This window comes from Myotis nattereri (assembly GCF_964212035.1).
Source record: "Myotis nattereri genome assembly, chromosome: 14".
NCBI lineage: Eukaryota > Metazoa > Chordata > Mammalia > Chiroptera > Vespertilionidae > Myotis > Myotis nattereri.
The window spans coordinates 59,433,995-59,459,135 of record NC_138089.1 but is presented as its reverse complement, the minus strand read 5'-3'; the positions used below and the strand labels follow the sequence as shown (position 1 = coordinate 59,459,135).

General features: G+C 40.4%; 1 protein-coding gene and 1 pseudogene across 4 annotated transcripts in view; both read left to right on the top strand.

The window, feature by feature from the left end:
* Window positions 1-25,141, top strand: part of DOCK3 (dedicator of cytokinesis 3) — a 179,051-nt gene that overhangs the window by 37,361 nt on the left and 116,549 nt on the right. For all 3 annotated transcript variants that reach the window (XM_081106290.1, XM_081106292.1, XM_081106291.1), the window contains exons 3-5: window positions 5,298-5,338; window positions 8,668-8,723; window positions 11,417-11,513. In XM_081106290.1, the coding sequence (XP_080962416.1) occupies window positions 5,298-5,338; window positions 8,668-8,723; window positions 11,417-11,513 (194 nt within the window). The remainder of the gene's footprint in view (window positions 1-5,297; window positions 5,339-8,667; window positions 8,724-11,416; window positions 11,514-25,141) is intronic.
* LOC308529914 (putative RNA-binding protein 23) lies at window positions 2,040-3,609 on the top strand (annotated as a pseudogene). Its single transcript has 2 exons — window positions 2,040-2,360; window positions 2,453-3,609. The product of its transcript is annotated as a putative RNA-binding protein 23 (transcript).

Genomic DNA, 25,141 nt, shown 5'->3' with positions numbered 1-25,141 from the left:
TACATCTCAATTAGGGATTTAGTTTAATTTATTACCTTAATTTTTAATCACATTTTATAAAGTGTCATTTTAGAATCTAGGTTTTATGATATATATTTAATCCTCACCTGAGGATATGTTTTTTTCTTGATGTTTTTAGAGAGAAACAACATTCATTGGCCTCTTGCACGTGTCCTACTGGGGATCAAGCCCGCAACCCTGGCATGTGCCCCTAATGGGAATCGGTTGACACTCAACCACAGAGCACACAGGCAGGGTTGGGGATTTTAACAAAATATATGTTCTTGTTGATTTTAAAGAGAGAGGAAAGGAGAGGGTTAGAAGGATAGAAACATTAATGAGAGAGAAACATTGACACTGGGAATTGAACCAGTGACCTCGTGGTTCATGGGTTGATGCTCAACCACTAAACCACACTGGCCAGGCCCTCTGGGGAGTTTCATGGAGTTGGATTACATGTCCTCTGAGGTCTTTTTTAGTTTTTTGTATCTTACTCAGTTGAAAGAGCTTTGTGCCTTTATTATTTTTTGCCAACTTCTTTTTTAAAAAATTTATTGGGATGACATTGGTTAATAGAATTATATAGGTGACAAGTATACAATTCTATAATACATTATTTGCATAATGTATTACGACTCAAGTCTCCTTCCATCACCATTATTCCCCCTTTATCCTCTTCTACCCCCCCCCCCTTTCCTTCTGGTAATCACCATACTGTTGTCTGTATTTATGAGTATTTTTTGTTTGTTTAATCCCTTCACCTTTTTTTCACCAAGTCCTCCAAACCCCCTTTCTCTGACAGCTGTCAGTCTGTTCTCTGTATCTATGAATCTGTTTCTATTTTTATTTATGTTGTTCAGTAGATTCCACATATAAGTGAAATCATATGGTATTTGTCTTTCTCTAACTGACTGACTTAGCATAATACTCGGGATAGGAAGAATTAACATGATTAAAAGCAATCTATAGATTCAGTACAATTCCTATCAAGTTACCAATGACGTATTTCATGGAACTAGAATAAACATTCTAAAAATTTGTATGGAACCACAAAAGACCCTGACTAGCCTCAGCAATCTTGAGAAAGAAGAAGAAAGTTGGAGGAATCATGACCTTATATCAAACTATACTACAAGGCCATAGTAATCAAAACAGGATGGTGGCCCTAACCAGTTTGGCTCAGTGAATAGAGCGACGACGGCCTGTGGACTAAAAGGTCCCAGGTTCGATTCCGGACAAGGGTATGTACCTTGGTTTCGGGCCCATCCCCAGTAGAGGGTGTGCAGAAGGCAGCTGATCGATGTTTCTCTCTCATCGATGTTTCTAACTCTCTATCCCTCTCCCTTCCTCTCTGTAAAAAAATCAATAAAATATATTGTTGTTTTTTAAACAACAACAACAAAAACCCCCAGCATGGTGCTGACATAAAAAACAAACATGTAGATCAATGGAACAGAATAGAGGCCAGAAATAAGCCAGCGTCTTTATGGTCAATTAATATTTGACAGAGGAGGCAAGAACATGCAGTGGGGTAAGGACAGTCTCTTCAATAAATGGTGTTGGGAGAGTTGGACAGACATGTGCAAAAAGATGAAACCAGACCACCTTCTTACATGATACACAAGAATAAGCTCAAAATGGATTAAAGACTTAAATGTAAGACTCGAAAACATAAAAATCCTACAAGAAAATATAGGCAATAAAATCGTGGGCATTTCTCATAGCAGTATTTTTTAAAATACTTCCTTGGGCAAGGGGAACAAAAGAAAAGTGAACAAATGGGGGACTACATTAAACTAAAGATTTTTTTTGCACAGAAAAGGAAATCAACAAAACGAAAAGACAGCCCACTGAATGGGAGAACATATTTGTCAGTGATACATCTGATAAGGGGTTAATATCCAAATTTTTAAAGAACTTACACAACTTTACACCAAAAAAAAAAATCCAATTAAAAAATGGGCAGGCCATTTTGCGGGGAGAGAAGCGGCTCCGGCTGCAGTGGGGCTTTTACTGCTGAGGCTCTGAAAACAGCCGAGCTTCGCACCCTCCAACAAACCCGAAGGAGCAGAGAAGACCGGGGCCCCCTACCCCCACGGGGACCCGGAACTGATCTGCTGTGATGGCATCCGATGGCTTTGATATAGTGATTGAGGCCCTGCTGGAGGCTCCCTATAAAAAAGAGGAGGATGAGCAGCAAAGGAAGGAGGTTAAAAAGGATGGCCCCAGCAGCACCAGCAGCAGCACCGGCACCAGTGGCAATGGGAGCAGCACCAGTGGCAATGGGAGCAGCACCAGTGGCTGTGGGAGCAGCACCAGTGGCAGTGGGAGCAGCACCAGTGGCAGTGGGAGCAGCACCAGTGGCAGTGGGAGCAGCACCAGTGGCAGTGGGAGCAGCACCAGTGGCAGTGGGAGCAGCACCAGTGGCAGTGGGAGCAGCACCAGTGCGGAGGCAAGAAGGAGAGTCGGAGCCGTAGTAAAGGCAGGGATAGAAAGCGCAGTCGTAGTCAAGACCGTAGTCGAGACCGGGATCGGCATAGACGGAGAAGTAGTCGGAGCTGAAGTCGAGATCGGCAGCATCGTCACCACAGCCACAGCTGGGATCTTCACAGTAGTGAGTCCAGAAGTCGGGCCCCATGTCGTGAGAATCGTGTGCACGACAGGAGTCCACCACTTGCCGCTGGGCATAGGTATGGACACAGTAAGAGTCCTCATTTCAGAGAAGAGTCCGGTCAGGGAGTCAATTGATAATCTGAGTCCCAAGGAGCGTGATGCCTGGACAGTTTTTTGTATGCAGTTAATCGCCCGCATTCGGCCTCGAGACCTGGAGGACTTTTTCTCTGCTATTGGCAAGGTTCGTGACGTACATATCATCTCAGATCGGAACTCACGTCGTCCTAAGGGCATTGCCTGTGTGGAATTCTGTGAAGTCCCGTCTGTGCCACTGGCCATTGGGTTGACAGGGCAGCACCTGCTGGGGGTGCTTATCATTGTACAGGCCTCACAGGCTGAGAAAAACCGACCGGCAGCCATGGCCAACAACCTGCAGAAAGGCAGTGGTGGACCAATGCGCCTCTGTGTGGGCTCCCTGCACTGCAGTATTACCGAGGACATGCTCCGGGGCATCTTTGAGCCCTTTGGCAAAATTGATAATATTGTCCCGGCCTGTCAGATACAGGCCGCTTTAAAGGTTATGGTTTCCTTACGTTCTCTGACTCTGAGTGTGCCCAACGGGCCCTGGAACAGTTGAATGGCTTTGAGCTTGCTGGTCGACGTATGAGAGTTGGCCATGTGACTGAGCGACTGGATGGTGGCACGGACATCACTTTTCCTTTTAGAGACCAGGAGCTGAATCTGGGATCAGCAGGTGGACGTTTGCAGCTCATGGCCAAATTGGCAGAAGGCTCTGGAATCCAGCTGCCAACCACAGCCGCTGCTGCTGCCGCCGCTGCCCAAGCTGCTGCTTTGCAGCTGAATGGAGCAGTTCACTTGGGGGCCCTAAACCCAGCCGCTCTGACTGCTCTGAGTCCAGCCCTGAGCCTTACCTCTCAGGCAGGTGCCTCCCAGTGCTTCCAGCTTTCCAGCCTGTTTACCCCCCAGACCATGTGAGTCGCAGGACCGCATTCATTTTAGACTCTGGTTGTTTTCTTTCGTTTGACTTCTGTTTGCCTCTTCTCTTTGCCCCAAGTCAATCAGTGGCACAGTACATTGCCTCCCCATGCCTCTGGGTCCTGCCCCTCCCTTCATATCTACCATTCTACAGCCCCTTCTATCCGTTTTGTGGGTCAAGCCATCCTGAAGCCATGGACAGTAACTCTGGGGGAGTTGGGGTCACCCTTAGGCACCAAGAAGAGCTCCTCCCATGGACCCGCTGGGAATGGACTCCGCTGAGCAACCACTAGTGGAAGAGAATTACTGAACACCTGCTTCTCCACGTCCACCATCTCCTGGGATGGTCTTCATTGCCCTTTCCAGCCACCTCTCAGTGAGGCCTCCATGCCTCCTCTGCTGAGAAGGCGTTAGGGCATTAACTGAAGGAACTGATTTCTTGTCCCCTATACCTTTACCCTACAATTTTGTCAGGGAAAAACCCTTAAGCCTTGTGGTCCAAGAGTATTTTTCAGTTTGGGGGCTGAACCTTGAAGGTGCTGGCTTGATGCTACAAGGGCCCTGGAAGATAGCTTGGACATGTATGTGCATTGCAAAGCCTGCCTTAGACCTCAGTTTGGGGCCAGAACTACTGTGGGCTCTGCAGTTTGCTGGGAGCCGATCTATCCTGCCAGGTATTTTGGATGTCTTAGGGGCATTCAGGAGTTTAGTGAAAGATGGGGTACCTTTCCACTATCTTCCATCTTTTTTTTGTATAGTTAGTTGTCCTTCCTCCCAGGTCTTTCCTTTGGTCCAGGAAGGGAGGATGGTGGAGAGGCTGCTACTCTCCACTACTTCCGACGTGCCTCTACTGTGGGCTCCATCCCAGTGCTAAAGCCACTCCTGTCCCCTACTTGGGCACATATGAGCCCTTCTCACTGGACTTTATATCCTTGAGTTTATATATAAACTTTGTACAAAAGGCAAAAAACAACAACAAATGGGCAGAGGACCTGAATAGATACTTCTCCAAAGAGGACATGCACATGGCCAGTAGACATTTGAAAAGATGCTCAGTCACTAATCATCAGAGAGATGCAAATTAAAACCGCAAGGAGCTATCACCTCACACCTGTCGGAATGCCTGTCATTAATCAACAAACAACAAGTGTTGGGAGGCTGTGGAGAAAAGGGAGCCCTCATGCACTGCTGGTGGGAATGTGATTGGTGCAGCCACTGTGGAAAGCAGGATGGAGTTACCTAAAACAATTAAAACGAACTGCCCTACGACCCTGCGGTTCCACTTCTGGGAATATATCTGAAGAAACCTGAAACTCTTAACTCAGAAGAATATATGCACCTCTGTGTTTATTGCAGCGTTATTTACTAGTACAGTAGCCAATATTTGGAAGCAGCCCAAGTGTTCATCAGTAGATGAGTGAATAAAAAAGCTGTGGTACATTTATACAATGGAATACTACCTGGCTGTAAAAAAACAAGGCAATATTACCTTGCGACAGCAGAGATGGACCTAGTCCTAGGGCGTTATCCTTTCTGAAGAAAATTGAGAATGTTGTATTTATTGTAAGGCTGTTCCTTTTGGAGTAAATTACTAATGAAGGCACAGTTAATTATTTTTTCTAACAATGCTCATGTCTCACAAAATGACAGCAATGTGATTTTAATACCCTTTGTATGCTTCGTTTTAGGTTGGTACAGAGGAGTTTCAACAAAGAAGCCAAATGTAAAGGTACTGAATAATTTTATTACTTTTTTAATGTAGGAACTGCCTAGTATGTTTGTTTTGTATAAAAACAATCCTCACTTGCCCTTTAAAATATTTCACAGAGGCCACACTCGTGTCTTCCTTCTCAGAGCTGCCTCAGTCTCTGCTCTGTCCAGCACTGTGAGAATGGTTCTTATTTTAAAGGATAGGAAATGCATATATGGCCAGAGCTGGAAAGCGTATTTTGGAAAAGCCTATTAGGACATTTAAATTTTTTAAAATTTAAATTCTTCATTGTTGAAAGTATTACATATGTCTCTTTCCCCCCCACTTTGACCTCTCCTCAGCTGCTCCCTCCCCCCACCACATGCCCTCACCCCCACACTGTCTGTGTCCATTGGTTATGCTTATATGCATGCATACATGTTGTTTGGTTGACAAAACTAAATTGACTTATTCTTAGGCCCAGTTTTGTGGAGCCACGTGATTAGTTAGATGAATTTTGTTTTGTAAAATACAAAATGAAAAGATTTTCAAATAATATTCAATTAGATGTTTTTGTCGATCATACTGTTATTGTTAAAAATATGAATTTAAACAAGACTTACAAGTGTAGAATACTAATTTTATTAACTAGATTTTATATGTTTATTCTGTTACCAATTAATGTTAATTTGAGCAAACAAAATAATATTTTATTAGCAGTTATAATATACTTAGGAACACTCTTCTCAATATATTTGCAAAATCTTTTTTTTTTTTAATCCTCACCCGAGGATATTTTTTATTTTAGAGAGAGTGGAAGAGACAGAGAAAGACAGAGAGAAATATTGATGTGAGAGAAACACTGATGTGGGAGAAACACATCGATTGGTTGCCTCCTGCATGTGCCCCTACCTGGGCTAGGGATCCTGCAAATGGGGTACATGTTCTTGACCAGGAATCTAATCCACAACCCTTTGGTCTGTGGGCTGACACTCTAACCACTGAACCACGCCAGCCAGGGCTAATTGGTTAGTTTTTAAGGTAATAACTATGAGAAGACAATATCTTCAAACCTTAAATTCTCATAGCCAGGGCTTCTCATCCTAGGCACTATGGATATTTTGGGCCAGATACTTTTTTTTTCATGTGAGATTTGATGAGTTCACATTTATCAAAGATCTACTGTGTGCCTGATACAGTATTAAAAATTCCAGATATATTGTCTCATTTATCCTCATAATTACATTATAAGTACTGATGTCATCTATATTTTATAGTTGAGGATGTTCAAGTTCAGAAAGGCCAAGCAATTTGCCAAGCCCACAATGCTTACAAGTTGAGGTTTGAGTTAGTCTAATGCAGGGGTGGGCAAACTTTTTGACTCGAGGGCCACAATGGGTTCTTAAACTGGACCGGAGGCCGGAACAAAAGCATGGATGGAGTGTTTGTGTGAACTAATAGAAATTCAAAGTAAACATCATTACATAAAAGGGTACGGTCTTTTTTTTCAATAGTTTTATTCATTTCAAACGGGCCAGATCCGGCCCGCGGACCGTAGTTTGCCCACGGCTGGAATGTGAAAGCCAGTATGTTCTTATTTTATCATGTGGACCCAAGATTAATATTAATAGCTCTTTATAGCATGAATACAGTTTTTTGGTGTGTTCTTTGTTAATCCTCACCTGAGGATATTTTTCCCATTGATTTTTAGAGAGTGGAAGAGAGGGAGAGAGACAGACAGAAACATAGATTGGTTGCCTCCCGCATGTGCCCCGAACAGGGTCAGGATTGAGTCTGAAACTGAAGTGCATGCCCTGAGCAGTCCGCAGGCTGACACTCTATCCACTGAGCCAAACCGGTCAGGGCCCTATACATTTTTCTTAATAATATGGTCACAAGAAGAATTTCAGTAGGTTTTTCATAGCTATTAACAAATTTGGTTTAGAAGGAACATACCCCAACTTAATAAAGACTATATATGACAAGCCCACAGCCAATATCACATAGACAGGGGTGGCCGCTCTCACCACTCTTTTTTAAAAAATATATATTTTATTGATTTTTTTTTTTTTACAGAGAGGAAGGGAGAGGAAGAAGGTGAGGGAGAGAGAGTTAGAGATATTGATGAGAGAGAAACATCGATCAGCTGCCTCCTGCACACTCCCTACTGGGGATGTGCCTGCAACCCAGGTACATGCCCTTGACCAGAGTCGAACCTGGGACCCTTCAATCCGCAGGCCGACACTCTATCCACTGAGCCAAACCAGTTAGGGCTCAGCACTCTTACTTAACATAGCACTGGGAAGTCCTAGCTAGTAAGAAAGGGAATTAAAAGGTCTTCATATTGGGAAGGAAGAAATAAAATTTTATTTGTTTGCAGATGATATTATTTGTATAAAATCCTAAGGTTCCACCAAAAAAACTGCTAGAACTAATCAACAAATTAAGTAAAATTGCAGGACATATAATTAACACACAGAAATTAGTTGTGTTTCTATATACTAACAATTAAATATCTGAAAAAGAAGTAAAGAAAACAATCCAGTTCACACTGGCATAAAACACAATAAAATATTGAGGAATAAATTTAACCAAAGAGGTGAAAGATGTGTACACTAAACTATAAAATGCATTACTGTAGTTTAGCTGCTGATGGCCTTGTGTGGTATAGATTGAGTTTATTATTGTTAGTGGTGATGGTCAAATAAAAAATTTAGGCCATTTGTGGGTAAAAGAAGAAATAAAAAATGTGATTTGTGTTTTATGGGAAAGGAGTTTCATACATCAGGAAAAGGATGAAACACTGATTGGAAAACTTAATTTTTTAAAACAAAATACATTTTTTATCCATTAGGAGTTGAAATCATGTTATGGCAAATACCAAAGTGGAAATCATTTAGAAAGAATAAAAGAAAAATTAGTTATAGAGGCTCCCAAATTGATAAATTCTTTTGAATACAAATATTAGCCAGAGTCTGAGAATTGTTTCTCTAGCGCTGAGCAGAATAATCTGGGAGTTGTTGGCTAGACAATATTGTTGATTTTAGATCCATGCCAAGCTTTGTACATTTTATATCCTGAGAATGATTTGATGGAATATTTTCAATCTGTAACTTAAAAAAAAATATAGTTTGTAGTTGAGATCACAATTTTTCCCTGAGGATAGACTCTGATTGAAAATGACAATGAATATATAATATAATTTGTAAAACATTGCTTTCTTAATTAGGAAAATGGTTGCTATATCAACAGATCTATTATGTTGTTGATAGAGTATTTCTATGCTGAAATCTGACTTCTGTTTTAGTATATGTGAGAGATTAATCACAAATTATTTTTTCTAATAGAAAATCTTTTCTCTTTTACAGGGGATCTTTCCTGCAAATTACATTCATTTAAAAAAGGCAATTGTCAGTAATAGGGGGTGAGTAGTTGGCCTTAATAAATTTATTTAGTTTTTGTCGGTTGCAGAGGAGGGCTTTGGTTTTGATTTTTTGTTTTTTGGTTATTGTATAAATATATGCTATTGACATGTTTTCCTGCCAAAAATATACTTGCTTCATTCATCATATGTAATTCTGAGGACATAATTTTTTGTTAAAATACTGACAACTTTAATTTGTTTTCCTGTGTCCTGGAAAGATAACCTGAGTTGTGAATTTTATAAAAACAATTTTGCATACAGTATTTTTTTTAAATGATGTACTAGTACTATTTTAAGAACAATCCTTGGTAGAATAGGAGTTAGTGATAAATTTCACATTTTGTTTATATATATTTTTGTTTATATATATCTCAAAGTGAGGGAGACTTTTAAAATCTTTTCTTTTGCTGATAGAAATTGAAAAAACATTGAAGGCATATGTTAAGGGTGAAAAGGTAGTGGTGATCTCTTCAGTGGTACCTTGCAAGTGGTGAACCTGGCCTTTTTGAGTGCTTTTTGTTCCTGTTCTCCCTCTACATCTAAGCTCCTAGCTGTCATTGCTAGCTTTTGACTCCAAAGCCAGGGAGGCTTGTGATTTCACCCTGGTTTTCAGAGAGAGAGAGAGAGAGAGAGAGAGAGAGAGAGAGAGAGACAGACACAGACAGAGAGAGAGAGACAGAGAGAGAGAGACAGACAGAGAGAGACAGAGTGTGTGTGTGTGTATGTGTGTTCCCCCCTGAACTGTTGCTGCTCTACTGAGATGGTCATTTTATCTGGGAGTTTAGAAATGTATTAGGTTTTCTGTTTTGTATTTTTTCCTGCAATATATTTGGAGGTGAGGAAATATGCCAAATATGAATTTATAGAGCTATTTTGATGAGAAGTCTTTGTAAAATACGTTTTAAAAGTACAGTATAAAATTTAACTCATTTTTATATTGCTTTATTCTAGATGCACTTTGATAATTTATAATGAAAATTAAAAAACATGTTTTTAAAAAAATATTTTTATTGATTTTAGAGAGGAAGGGATAGGGAGAGAGAGAGAGATAAATGTCAGTGATAAGAGAGAATCATTGATTGGTTGCCTCCTGCCCCCCCCACCACCAGGGATTGAGCCTGCAACCCAGGCATGTGCCCTGACTGGGAATCAAACTATGACCTCCTGGTTTATAGGTTGATGCTCAACCACTGATCCACACTGGCTGGGTGAAAATTAAAATATTAAGTATTTTAAGAGTCAACAATAGGTATCATTTATTAAATATTTTATATCCTGGGCATTGTATTTGAGACTTTACACCCATTACATTACATGTTGGAATCCCGGATTGGTAGATGGGATTATCTGCTTATTTCAGATGCGATAGGCAAAATTTTGAAAGTTCAAATATCTTTACCAAAGTAGCCTGGCTAGGAAGTAGGGAAAATAAGAATTGAGAGGCCAAGTTATTGATCCTACAGGAATTACTAACGTTGTGGCCCCACCCCATAACAAAGAAACAGAATTTCCGGAGGATGAGGCCCAGAAATCAGGATTTTAAAAAGATTCCCAGGTGATTCTAATGTGCAGCCAAGGTTGAGAACCACTGTGATAGATGTTTCTCTTTCACATTGATGTTTCTTTCTCTCTCTGTCTTCCTTCCTCTCTCTCTCAAAATCAATTAAAAAATATCCTTGGGTGAGGATTAAAAAAATTAATATAAGCAAGACTTGGGCAATGCTTATTGTCTTTCTTTAAAGAGAAAAAAGCTGAAAATGGTATTTGTAAAAGTTTGTCTTAAAGGCAGTATGTACTTCTAAAAAAGTAAAATTGAAGACAGAGCGGTGTGTGTGTGTGTGTGTGTGTGTGTGTGTGTGTGTGTACATATATATCAAAACCCATATGTTTTATTTACATTAATTCAGTTCACTTACACCAAGCGTGTCAAACTCAAAGGCTAACCTGGGACAAATAAACAAGGTTATGTGGGCCACAAAAAAAACCCTTAAATTTTCATAGAAATGTAGGTTTATTTCGATAGAGACATGCTGAATACAAAGGGCTGAAATAAATGAGTCATCGTTAACATAAAATAATAGAACATTTTAATAAAAATTAATATTTTTTCTTGAATATTAACTTACCAGGCACTGAATAACTCCACAAATCAATAAGCGTAATGCAAATAAACCTATTTTTCTTGGTTTTTCGAAAGTGAAATATTTCCTGTTGCGAACACCAAGTCAGTACAAGACTAATGATGTGGCAATTGGTTGCTAAAATATTCGCTGCTAGTATTAGTGGAGAGAAATGGTGCGCCTGTGCGTAAGGCGCATAAGGGAAATGAATGCAACATGATTATAGTCATCAGTCATTAGCGAATGTTGTAGTTCATTATTAATAATTATGTATAACAGGATATTGTAAAAATTAAGTTACAAAATTTGTATTAAAATGTTTCCTACATACCATTATATTGGCTGGGCCGCAAAAATATTCATTGTGGGCCACGTGCGGCCCGTGGGCCGTGAGTTTGACATGTTTGACTTAAACTGTTGCAGGATATTAATGCAAAGGATCTTAAATCAATTAGGTGTACCTCTTTTTATATTTGCATTAATTTAAAATTTGAGTTACACATGTTGAAATGGGCAATACACAGTATTCTGGTAATTTATCAAAGATAATGTGGATGTTTTTTGTGGTCTTAGGCAGTATGAAACTGTGGTTCCTCTTGAAGATTCCATTGTGACTGAGGTTACAGCAACTCTACAAGAATGGGCCAGTCTGTGGAAACAACTCTATGTGGTAAGTAGTTGATAGTTTATCATATCATTAAAGTTCCATTGTACCAAGTGAAAAAATTGCCTTGCCTATGCCAATTGCAAAATTTTTAGGTTTCTGAATATTTGCAGTTTTTCAAATATATGTTCTTAATATTAGTTGAAAAATGGGCTGAGTTTTTATCAACCTGAAGAGAACTTATTATTCACATGCCTGCAGTCTCCACCCTGTCTCAGTAAGTAAAATGTAAGATCCATAACACCAAGGGTTTTAGTTATCTTATTCATTGTTGGACCCCTGGAAGCTTCCAGAAAACAGGTATTTGCTGAATAAGTGAGCAAACTGGAGAGTTACGTTGTGAACCTAATGGTAGGTAAAGGCCAAGAAGTTGTATCAACAGTTTCTTACAGCTACTAAATGTAAAAGACATGTCATACATGACACTGTTAGGACAAGTTAATAAACCCAGGCAGCAGCCTCGGAAATACAGGGTAGAGAGCGATAAGGCACAAAATTTAGACCAAAAATAAGTGACAGGGTTTGTGTTCTGAACAAGGTGGAGTAAACCCACTTGACTTTACTCCTAATAATCACAGTTTTTGTTAATAACAGTTTTAAAATGAATAGTCATATGTTACCATATGGATGATGTATACTGTATTGGACATATGCTCTTAACTTTATTACTATTAAAAACCCTAGTGAACACCTTTGTATACTAATTTTCAACTGTATTTTTAATTGTTGTTTTAACACATTTCGCTCAGGAGTTTTCTCGTGTTTCGCGCGCCATCTGTTAAGGACCGCTCACGAGTGTTCTCGTTTTTCACGCCCATGGAAAAACGAGCGAATCTAGATACTTATGTAAATTTTGTTTGGTCCCTCTTCATAGAGGAAAATGTTTTACACAGTACCATACGTTAAAGAAGTACTAGGAACTTTAATTGTTTAATTGTTTGTTTTTGTAAATAAAAATGTTATAATTATTGAAAAACAACACCTAAAGTGCATTATGATGATTTAAATAACGTGCAGTTTGCCCAAAAACTTGCCGTCTCTGGCGTATGTCTTAGAGATTTCTATGTGGTATGCAATGTGTTAAGTAATTTGTTAAAGAGGAAATTTTGCTTTTCAACAATATTTTTTCATTTATACTCTTACCAGTATATCAGATGTATCTTATTTTTTCACACAGCCTCACTAATATTAAATATTTTTGTTTGTTTGTTTTCCACTTAATAGATGAAAAAGGTCTGGGTGATTTTTACCAAGGGCATCATGGAGAGTTTTACTTGGTTCTCATTGTGCAGTTTATCACATTCATGGACTTTGAAATCGGTGTACATTGTGTTACCCATTTAAAATGACAACTCTGCCTATAGCAGTTTAGCAAGTATGTATGACGCACCTACTGTGATGTACCAGGCATTGTGCTGGGCGCCAGAACATACAGAAATAATTAAAAGAGGAATTGAACTCAGAGACCGCTGTCATCCCTAAGATCAACAGTTTTCCCCAAGTATGAATAGGTTTTTAGAGCCACTGAAATTGAATATTTTAAATTCATTTAATAAACCAAGGATGTATTGTTCCCTTGATGTACTCATGTGGCCCTACTCCAATATATTTTTGCCAATCTTTTTTTAAATAACTTTTAAAATCCTATGCCAGTGTAGCATGCTTCTGTTTCCTGTGCAGTCTATCTATTGCTGACCTTTTGAAATATCTACTCTCCATGTTGTCACTCCTTCATCCCCAAATGTTTGGAGTCTGAACTCGTGATTCACTACTTTCTAATAACGTACTTATTTAAATAGCATTGGTCTGATTCAGTCTGTCATGTTCAACCAACACTTACTGAGAACCTATCGTATACCCAGCCCCTTCCTGTTAGGGCCTGGAAATAGAAAGATAAATGGCCTGTGGTCTTTACTCCAGAGAATTTAAAGAGGTGGAAGAGCCAGATGAGTAAACTGGTAAAGAGAAAAACTATGCAAATTAAAAGCTGTGTCCACACAAAATCTGCACGAGGATGCCTATAGCAGATTTTTTCATAATTGTAACTTGAAAGAGGTCCTTCAGAAGGTGATGGATTAATAAACTGGTACCTCCAAACAATGGAGTATTGTTTAGCATGAAACAGAACGTGAGCTATCAAGCCATGAAAAGACATGGAAGAACCTTAAGCACATATTGCTGGATGAAGGAACCAGCCTGAAAGGGCTGTGTCCTGAGTGATTTCAGTTATATGACGACCTGGAAAAGCCGAAACTATAGAGCCAGAAAGGGGATCAGTGGCTGCGGGAAGGAAGGTGAACAGGCGGAGCACAGAGGCTTTGGAGCAGGGAACAGCTCTGTGCTGCCAGCATGTGATTGACATTTGTTTAACCCATAGAGTGTACGCCAGGATGGAGCCCCGATGGGGAATACCAACTTTAGATGGTGGTGTGCAAATAGGAGTTCATCAGTTGTAACAAATGTCCACTCCGGGTGGGGATTGGATAATGGGGAAGGCTGTGCATCTGTGCGGTAAGGGGCATATGGGAAATCTCTGTACCTTCTTGATTTTGCTGAGAACCTAAAACTTATTTTAAAAATCTTTATTAAAAATTATGCAAGCGTGGAATTACAATCTAAAATAAAATCCAAATGTATGCTGTCCATTTATTCCTCCTTATCATAAAACCCTTTCATCATGTTTGTCTGAGTTTGTCTGTGACACATGTCTTCAAGAATGATAAATTCATATTCAACTGTGAAGATGATTTTGGCTACTGCAAATGCCATGTCTAATATGCAAATGTAACAGATTCGCACTACCCCACACTGTATCCCCACCCAGTTACACAATGACATAATTTTACTAGAGTCTTTCTTAGGCTGGTTCTTATTCTTACTAGAACATTTTTTGAGATTTAAAAAAACCACTCTATTACAGTTTATATTGCCTTTTTAATGTTTTGAATAATCATATTCCTTTGGATTTTCTCTTCACATATAGTAGATCTATTCTTTCTGACTTACCTCTGGCATGTTTTATATTTTAATTTTATTGATTTTAGAGAGATAAAGGGAAAGAGAGAAATACAGATTTGTTGTTAAATTTATTTATGCATTCATTAGTTGCTTCTTGTATGTGCCCTGACTGGACTAGAATCCGCAACCTTGGTGTATTGGGACAGTGCTCTAACCTACTGAGCTACCCAGCCAGGGTTGGCATGTTTTATCTTTTAAAAGAGTGGCATTAAAATATTGGAGAGGCAGATTAAATTACATAGTCTAAAAAAATATATACATTTATATAGAACTCTGTTCCCTATGTTGTTAGTCTAAGCTCAGGCTTATGTATGAGAAAAGGTGTTACAAAAGGATTCTAAAGTTGTCCAAGCGTAGTATCATTTATAGGAGCAGCACACTGCTGCAATCAGAAGTTGCTGTCGCCTGGAAACTCATTGCCTAGCAACCACATACTAACTTGGTTCTCTAGGCAACATTCTCCAATCTCCAGTCCATTTTGCCTGTCTTGGTGTTTCATCTTTTTCAGCCATAAACATTTTAATGTTTCAGCAAAGAGTACTTCTTATCTTTGTAATTACCTCTCATAAGGACCACATAACGTGTGTTCTTGGTTACGTTTGTTTCTTTCCAGTCTCTCACAGTACTGATTTTCTGCTGTTGAACATACATTGGTGGGATTAATACAGGATGTCCCAAAAAAAGTATACACACTTAACAGTTGATAGCTCAATTGATGTTTCTTTCTTTTCAGATTTAACCCATTGGAATTAATAATTATTCCAAGTGTGTATATATTTTTTGGGACACCCTGTATATTGAACTGTAACAAGTGTTTCTTTATACATTGATTAATTTTAGAAATTCTATTCATAATAAAGAATATATTCTATAAATTTATCATCCTTGATATTTTAAAATTTAGTGTATTAATAAAGGTAGTTGGTAGTTCTACTTTAAAATTACCTTGTATTGCCCTAACTGGTTTGGTTCACTGGATAGAGCATCGGCCTGCGGACTCAAGGGTCCTGGGTTCGATTCCGGTCAAGGGCATGTACCTTCGTTGCGGGCACATCCCCAGTGGGGAGTGTGCAGGAGGCAGCTGATCGATGTTTCTCTCTCATCAATGTTTCTAGCTCTCTATCCCCTCTCCTTTCCTCTCTATAAAAAAATCAATAAAATATATTAAAAAAAAATAAAATTACCTTGTATTGAATATTTATCTAATTTAGTCATTACAAAAGTCTATGAGGAGGTACAGTTATTCTGTTTTATAAAGGAGGATACTGAGGCAGTATGAACTGACGTACCAACCTCAATTCATACAATTTATTATAGCCACTTATTCTCTTATTAAGTTGAACCTCCTGTTTGCAAGACCATATGCAGAATGTTGAGACCACATATAATGTCCATTAACAGCAGTGGTTAATTTTGGATATCAATGCCAGTATGCATATCTTTATAAAGAGTTTATTTTAATAATACTGCTAAAGTTACCAAAAATGTGAAGGGCAACCAAACTTCCCATATACAGTTAAAGGAAGGCAATGTTGCCTAAGTCAGGATTCGGAAGTGGGGTGTAAAAATGTCCTGAGACTTGGTTTAAACATTGCTTCCTGCAAATGAGTAGCATCCAAATATGAACAGTTAAAAGGGGTCCATGTAGCTTCCAATGCCTTCTTCACTTGGCGGCACAGTTTCTCCTTTCCTTGATCCTGAGAGAGCTCCATGTTTCTGGCCTTTGGGGATGTGCCATTATGCCTTTTCTTCTCTGACACGAGTGGGCTTCCGTGCAGACCAGGCCGGGTGGCCAGTAGACCAGGAGCTCACCCCTGAACTCCCAGGCAGCCAGCTGACAAACGTATCCTGGAAGAGCAGGTGGACTCTGGCTTGGGTCTGTGTTGCCCCAGGGGTCTTCAGCCAATTCTTGCCATGCTCACATTTTTACATACAGACTCACAAACATTTATGCCCATACTGTTAGCTTGCTTCATGGTTCCACATTTTACTATTGTCTTAGTTTATAAATGCAAGTGTTATTTGGCTTTTTATTCTGCATTAGAGCAGTTACCTTTAAAAAACATACAAATGTAGCAGAATCATTTTTTTATATTTTTGATGAAAAATATATTTTTCAATGAAAAATATATATATTTCATTGATTTTTTTTACAGAGAGGAAGGGAGAGGGATAGAGAATTAGAAACATCAATCAGCTGCCTCCTGCACACCCCCTACCGGGGATGTGCCCACAACCAAGGTACATGCCCTTGATCGGAATCGAACCTGGGACCCTTCAGTCCGCAGGCCGACGCTCTGTCCACTGAGCCAAACTGGTTAGGGCTGTAGCAGAGTGATTTTAAAGTTCCTGGAAGAATTTTGGACAGAACCAAAAGCAGTACTAAATAACAGCTGTTGGTGATATTCTTCTAGACTCTAAGATGTTTATGCAGGCATTTCATTATAAAGGAAGTACAAACCGCTAGTAAACATATTAAAACATGCTCAACCATTCATAGAAACAAATACAAATTAAGAGGAGGTACGGACTTTTACTTACCAAGTAGATAAGACTAAATGATTGACAATAGCTACTGTTTGATGTTGATGTAGATATAAACATTTTGGAGTGCAATTTGGCGATATTTATTAATCTGTTAAATGTGCCCATCCTTCTACAAAGCAGTTTTACTTACAAGACTCTGACGCAGATGTGCCCTCCCTGGATCACTAAGATAGTGAAAGGGGCTGTGCACCCTCCTTGGTGATTGTAGAGGACGGGGACAATTACAAGTCTTCAGTTGGGACTGGTTAAGAATTATGGTGTATTTATTTGATAAAGTTAAAAAGGAAAAATCTCATTGCCCTCCAAGAAACTTCCATCCCGTCCTTTAATTGTTAATTTCTTCCTCATTTTTTACATATATAATCTTTCAATAGCTATCTAAGTCACTCAGCTTCTCTCCATCTCAACATCTTTTCTTACTGATTTGATTCGTGGGGGGAAACTGTGTAACATCGGCCTAAATAAAGAGAAGACGGAAGGAAAGGGGATGTGTGTGGCATTTTTATTTCCTTTTCCTTTTGTTCCTTTCTCCATACAACAGGAACCTTGATCTCTTTAAAATGCATGTGGGATCATAGTGTCCCTTCGGTGGTCAGCCTTTCAGTGGTTCCTATTGCATTTAGAATAAATGCCAACCCCTGGTCATGACCCCTGTCTGCATCTCCACTCCACTGTCCATTCGCCAAGGCATTCAGCTGTCCACACCTGGGGTCTTTGCTGTTGCCCATTCTCTACCTGGAATGTTCATCCCCTGGCTCTTCACTTTCCACCTCCTCCTCATCCCTTGGTCTCTATTTAAATATTGCAATAGTTTGGGGAAGACCTGGGGAGGGGGCGAGAGCAGGATGGAGGGGGCTATTGGGGGAGGAAGGGGGCATCTGTAATACTTTCAGTAATAAAGATAAATAAAAATACATACTGCTTCATTAAGGCTTTCCCTAGCAATTCAACCGAAGTAGGTCCCCTGGTTGTTATCCCAGCGCTGTGTGGGTTACCTTCAGGGACTTTTCTTTGGTTTATAATTTAGCTCCCATTGTTTCCCTTGCTAATCTGTCAATTCCATGAAGATAAGTGCCTGTTTTATTTTCGTTATCTCTGTATGACCCAGTGCCTGACCGTGTGCCCTGTATGTACACTTACACTCATTCATTTCCTAATACATATTGTGTTTAAAAATACACACTATCTGTTAAATAAGTGAATGAATATATTGAACTTAAGAGTTATTATATACTAAATAAAAATAAGCAGGTTATAGAGCAGATTTCCAGTGGGGGCGTGCAGGAGGCAGGGGATCGATGTTACTCTCTCACATTGATGTTTCTCCCTCCCCCTCCTCCCCATTCCCTCCCTCTCCCCCTCAAATCAATAAAAATATATTTTAAACAATAATATTATGCTAAGTGAAATAAGTCAGACAGAAAAAGTTAAAAACCATATGATTTCACTTATATGTGGGATATAAAAATGAAAATAACAAACAAGAAAAACAAAAACTCATAGACACAAACAACAATATGGTGATGACCAGAGGGAATTGGGGTGGGTGGATATTAAAGGGCAAAGGGGATCAGATATAATAGTATATGGTGATGTAAAATGATTTGATTTTCGGTGGTGGTCACACAGTGCAATATGCAAATGATGTATCATAGAATCGTACACTTCATGCTTATATGAATTTTATTAGCCAATGTCACCTCAATAAATTTAATTTTAAAAAATGGAAAAAAATCTTTTGACATGGATAATGCTATTAACACTTTTAGAAAGCTTGCTATATTATAGATGTTTTTAAAAAAATCAAGTCCACATGACAACATTGAAGAAGACAGTATTATTTCCATTATATAGATGAGGAGTTAGGTGGCAGAAAGCGCCCGTGTCACAAGCCCCGTCATCTCAGAGCCCCCGGAGCTAAGGAGGCGCAGGGCTGTCCTCCGTCCCTGTCGGAGGGCGCGGGGCCCAGAGCTGCTGTGAGGACGGCCCAGGGCCCACAGCGACGGCGCCCGCACCGCCCCTGCCTCCCGCAAGAGGACCCAGCCGCCTCTGCACCGGCCCGGCCCTGCGATCCCTGCGTTCCAGTTCATTGTTTATTTTGTCAGTATTTCCAAAACAAAAAATACAGGCGCATAGGCCCATGTTCTGACAGGATTTTTGTGCTGCCTTTATTATTTTTTTTTGCTGCAAAGAGCTTTATTGTTTCGTTGGGTCCAGTGCAAGGGAGAGGGCTTCAGGGGGTGAAAAGAATGGCTAGTAGTTTGGGGGGGAGACTCGGGTAAGAGCCAGACCCCAAGGGGTGCAGGGGACCCCTCACAGGCCGCTGGGCTCCCCAGGCCCCGGGTCGTGCTGGAGGGGGAGCCTTTCCAAGTGATACTCACCCAGAGGAGCTGGGGCCGTAGCCTGCAGATGGGGGGCAGGTGTCGCCCCTCTTCCTGATGCCTTTCCCCTGCTCACCCCGGACGTGGCTCTCCAGGAGGCCAGAGCTCTGTGCGGGCAGAACCAGGGCCGCAGCGCCCACAGGCCTGGCTCAGGCTCCTCCCCGAGGCCCGGGCGGGTCCACGGCCCTGAGTGCTGCCCCCACACGTGGGGAGGCCGCACGCGGGGAGGCCGCACGCGGGGAGGCCGCACGCGGGGAGGCTGCGGCGCGGCCTGGAGAGAACGCGGCTGTAAGACGCTCAGCGCCCGCGCTTCTCCTCCAACTCGGGGGAGCAGCGCCCCCGCCCTCGAGAGCCCCCGTCACTGGTCACTGTCCTGCGGGTGGAATGGGAGCCAGAGCTCGGTGGGTGAGGAGGCCGCAGAGGCAGGGGGCCGGGCGGGGGCCGCGGCCTCTACCCGGGGGGGTAATCCTGACGAATGTGGGGGCTCGTGCTCGGCACAGGGAGTTACAGGAGGGAACCCTCTGGGTTGTCCGGTCTCGGAGGGGGTTCTGAAGGTGGGGACCGGATAAGAGGCAGGAGGTGGCGGAGGCTGGGAGGAGGGCGCCCCTGGGTCTGTTCCGTCCAAACGGTTGCAGCAGAGAGACAGCTCCGGGCCGCCTGTGCTGCCTTTAGATGGTAGTCCGGGAGAAGACATACTGGGGTTGCAGGAGCATTTTGTTCTGTGGTGAAAATGGTACAGAATGTTAGAATATTCTAGATTGGGGATCCTGTTGGAAATCTAGGTTAAAATAGTCTTATCTGTATCTCTTCAGCATGTCATCTGCTCATTGCTTATGCGTTTTGCTGACTGGAGTGTAAAAATACAAGGAATGTTAAGTATTGAATATTTTATATCTGGGTGTGCAATACACAGTTATGATAGGATCTTCTTGGTTTCCTCTCTTTGTGGCCCCCTTTAAATATCTTCAGCCATGTTGGGAGTTCTCAGCACTACTTGAATCTATGGCTTGATGTCTTTCATTGGCTTTGAAAAAGTCTAAGTTTTCAAATATTGCTTCTATCTGTATTCTCTCTTCTGTTTTGGGATTGCAGTTACATATGCATTAGGTACATATAAAAAGTTACATAGTATACCTGTAACTACTATGTTGTAGGTCAACTGTAATTGAAAGATAAATTTATAAAAAAAGAAATAAACATTGACAGTAATTTAGAAGCCCCTTATGCTCCCTTCTCTGCTGAAATGGCCATTATCTCTTGTGATAATCATTTCCTTGTTCTTTTCTCTATAATTTTCTTCCTATAAGAAGACCTTGTGAGCTTTTTGTTCCTTCTTCCATTCTAGAACTATTAATCATTTCTTATCTAATACTTTGTATCTCTAGAATACAACAGTCAATGAAGTAGACACAATTACCTGCCTTCATGACCTTTACAGCCTAGTGATAGAGCTTACATTTTGTGGTTAATTTTATTAAAATACCTCTCATAGAACCTATTTTTTCTTCGTGTCATTTTTTATGCCTTCATCAAATATGTATTGTGTACTTAAAGAACTGTTTTGTGTTATGCCTTAGAATGCAGTGGTGACAAGAACTGATCCCTTGTAAATATGTTGGTAAAGGAATCTGGTTTTCTTTCTTGAAGACAATATACAGATTAAAAATTATTCCCTCAGTAGTTTCAGCTTATTTTAGCAGCATCTGTCATACATATGGGAAGCTAAATCATTTTTTAAATCATTATTGTTGAGAGTATTATAGATGTCCCCCTCCCCCCATTGCTCCCCTCTACCCAGGTCTCGCCCTACCATAGGCCTTCAGCACCCTACTGTCTGTGTCCATAGACAGTAAGATCTTTGGTTCATCTCCCCCCGCCCCCCCCCCTTTCCCTCTGAGATTCGTCAGCCTGTTCCATGCTTCCATGCCTCTGATTCTTTTTCATTCACCAGTTTATTTTGTTCATTAGATTTCTTGTTCGTTTATTTTGATTTTTAGATTCACTTGTTGGTAGATTTGTATTTGTTGCCATTTTATTCACTTTTTTTTTTTTATCTCTTCTTAAATAATACCCTTCAAAATTTCATATAATACTGGTTTAGGTGGTGATGCACTCCTTTAGCTTTTTCTTGTTTGTGAAGCTCTGTGTCTGACCTTCAATTCTAAATGAGAGCTTTGCTGGGCAGAGTAATCTTGGTTGTAGGTCCTTACTATTCATCACTTTGAATATTGCTTGCCACTCCCTTCTGGCCTACAAAGTTTCTATTGAGAAATCAGCTGATAGTCATATGGGTGCTCTCTTGTAGTTAATTGCCTTCCTCTTGCTGCTTTAAGATTCTCTCTTTGTGTTTAAACTTTGGCATTTTAGTTATGATGTGTCTGGGTGTGAGCCTTTTTGGGTTTCTCTTGTTTGGGACTCTCTGTGCTTTCTGGACTTGTAAGTCTAATTCTTTCACCAGGTAGGGAAGGATTTCTGTCATTTTGTCAAATAGGTTTTCAATATCTTGTTGCCTCTCTTCCCCTCTGGCACCCCCATAACGCGAATGTTGGTGTGCCTGAAGTTGTCCCTGAGGCTGTTTATGCTATCTTCATATTTTGGGATTCTTTTTTTTTTTCTCTTCTGACTGGGTGTTTTTTGCTTCCTTGTATTCCACTTCGTCGCTTTGATTCTCAGAATCATCTACTCTACTGTTAAATTTCTGTAAATTGTTCTTTATTTCATTTAGTGTATGCTTAATTTCTGATTGATTCTGTCATTAAAATAAGGGCCAATACTGACAATAATAATTCAGATCTTATCACTTGTGTTATTTCTCACCTAATTAATAGCAGTATTGTTAGAATGACAGCTTCCTGACATTTACTATCATTTTATTTTAACATATTCTTGGTCCCAAAGTATTTAAACTTCCAAGTAAAGGGAACTCTGATTTTCTGTCCATGACCCTTGTTTAACAGATCGTACCCCATCTCAGTCGAGAAGATACTCCTACTACTTTTTATTTGATTAGTTACATGATTTTACCTTTCACATTTATGACTTTACCATCTGGAATTCCTCCTCCAGATGGAGATCTGGAATTCCAACTTCACTCTTCTCAATATTAAAGCCAGCTTTCCCCACACCACCTACTAACCAAGCTGTTTGCTCCCCGCTGATTTGTAATGCCATCTCTACTATCTACCAGCTGCTCATACGAGTTTGCTTCTGGGCTCTCCTTTTTGTTGTCGGTAATGCGTCAATTTTTATTAAGATGGCTTTGTGGGATGTCTTAATATATGCTAAAGTAAGTCTTAATATTTAGTAGGGCATGTCTTTTCTTGTTTCTCCTCCTTTCCAAAGTTGATGTGTCTGCTTGTGGGCCTTCATCCATATAGATACTATCTTTGAGTTTACAAAGTTCCTTGTGGAATAGCTCTGAATTTAGGCACTAATTCGGGCGTTACTTAATTTATTTACAACATCAAATCATTCTAACAATGAGCACTTATTTCATGGTCTCCCTTCTTTTTATTGTGAGGTAATTATAGATTCTCAGTCTGAAGAAGCGTTGCAGAGCCCTGGCCGGGGTGGCTCATTTGGTTGGAGCATCGTTCCATACACCAGAAGGTGGTGGGTTTGATTCCCGGTCAGGGCACATACCCAGGTTTTGGGGTCAGTCCCTGGTCAGGGCATGTGGCAAGAGGCAACCAGTTGATGTTTCTCACATAGATTTTTCTATTTCTCTCAATGTTTTGATCTCTCTCTCCCTTTCTCAATCACTCTCTCCTTTGCTTTCTCAAATCAATTTTTTAAAAAAATATATTTTATTGATTTTTTACAGAGAGGAAGGGAGAGAGATAGTTAGAAACATCGATGAGAGAGAAACATCGATCAGCTGCCTCCTGCACATCTCCTACTGGGGATGTGCCTGCAACTGAGGTACATGCCCTTGACCGGAATCGAACCTGGGACCCTTCAGTCTGCAGGCCAACGCTCCATCCACTGAGCCAAACCGGTTTCGGCTCAAATCAATTTAAAAAAAAAAAGAAAATGCTGAGAGATTTTATGTAACCTTTACTCAGTTTCCTTCAATGATAATATCTCCAAAACTATATTATAGTATTGCAACCAGGATATTGACATTGATATAATCCACCTATCTTGTTCAGAGTTTCCCAATTTTAGTTAGACTCATATGTGAGTGTGTGAAGGCCTTTCATGGTAGAAATTTTTTTAATTTCATGTTTTAAAGAAATCAGCAAAATATGTATATATGGGTTTTTAAATCGTACATAAAAGACAACTAGGCCTTTAATGAAAAACAGTAGTTCTTTGCCCTATCTCTCCCCATTCCTTATTTCCACTGCCCACCCATTTTACTTAGCTCTTTTAGTTAGTTATTCTGAGATTCCCATTTCTAAATAATGTTGTTTTCCTGTATATCTTGATTTATACAATTTTAGGACTCATTTAGTGGCCTTGTATTACATGCATCTTAGCGTCGACTCCTGGTGACTCTGTGAATGAGTGTTGTCCTGTCTTCACCAGCCCTGCTCAGCTCCTGTAGACCCGTGTCTGTGCTTCTTCTATGGAATCGGTCTCTCTCATATCTGTTCCTCTTTGCCTGCTGCCTTCTATTCTTCCCAGCATTATTGTTTTTTTCCAAAGAACCCCGCTGCCTTGTGATGTGCTGCAAGTTTTGTCATTTTTGCCTCCAGCGATGTTTCAGGCTTAAGTGGCTCTAGGACCACTTGCTTGTCTTTCTGGCGGTCCATGGTATCCATAGAGCTCTCCTCAGCACCATGTTCCCAGTGAATCCATTTTTCTCTGTCGGCCTATTCACTCCGCAAGCCTCCCGTCCGTGCACAGTGATTGGAAATACAAGGGTGTGGGTGGCCTTGGCCTTGGTCTCTAATGATAGCTCATTGCTCTTAATGCTCTTTCCTAATTCTTCATTGTGCCCTTGCGAGTCTCAGCCTCTCTTGACTTCTGGGCTGCAGTCCCCATTGGCATTGATGTCTGAGCACGGTAAGCAAAGTCTGTAGCCATTTTGATATGTTCATTGTCTATCTTACAAGTGTATTTCTTCTGTGATTATGATTTTTGTCTTTTTTTAATTTTATATATATATATATTTTATTGATTTTTTACAGAGAGGAAGGGAGAGGGACAGAGAGTCAGAAACATCGATGGGAGAGAAACATCGATCAGCTGCCTCCTGCACACCTCCCACCGGGGATGTGCCCGCAACCAAGGCACATGCCCTTGACCGGAATCGAACCTGGGACTCCTTGAGTCCACAGGCCGACACTCCTTCCACTGATTCAAACCAGTCAGGGCTGATTTTTGTCTTTTTGATGTTCAAATACAGTCCTGCTTTGGCACTTTCTTCTTTTACTTTTATCAGCAGTCGTTTAGATTATTGCCAGTAAGATGAGGAGATAAGAGTTCAGCTCTGAATGTTCTTTATACTCAAATGCTCTTCCCCTACTCCAATACTTACAAAATAGTTACATATTTTTTGTTAAATCAATATGCAGTTACTATTATGCCTGTGTGGCTAATTTTATATCAGAGCCACGTAGTGAAGTAAGATTACATTTCTTTGTTGTATGTGGGGCTTTTTTCTGTTTTTTGTTAATCCTCACCCAAGGATAATTTTCCGATTGATTTTGGTGTGTTTTTTTAGAGAGAGTGGAAGGGAGG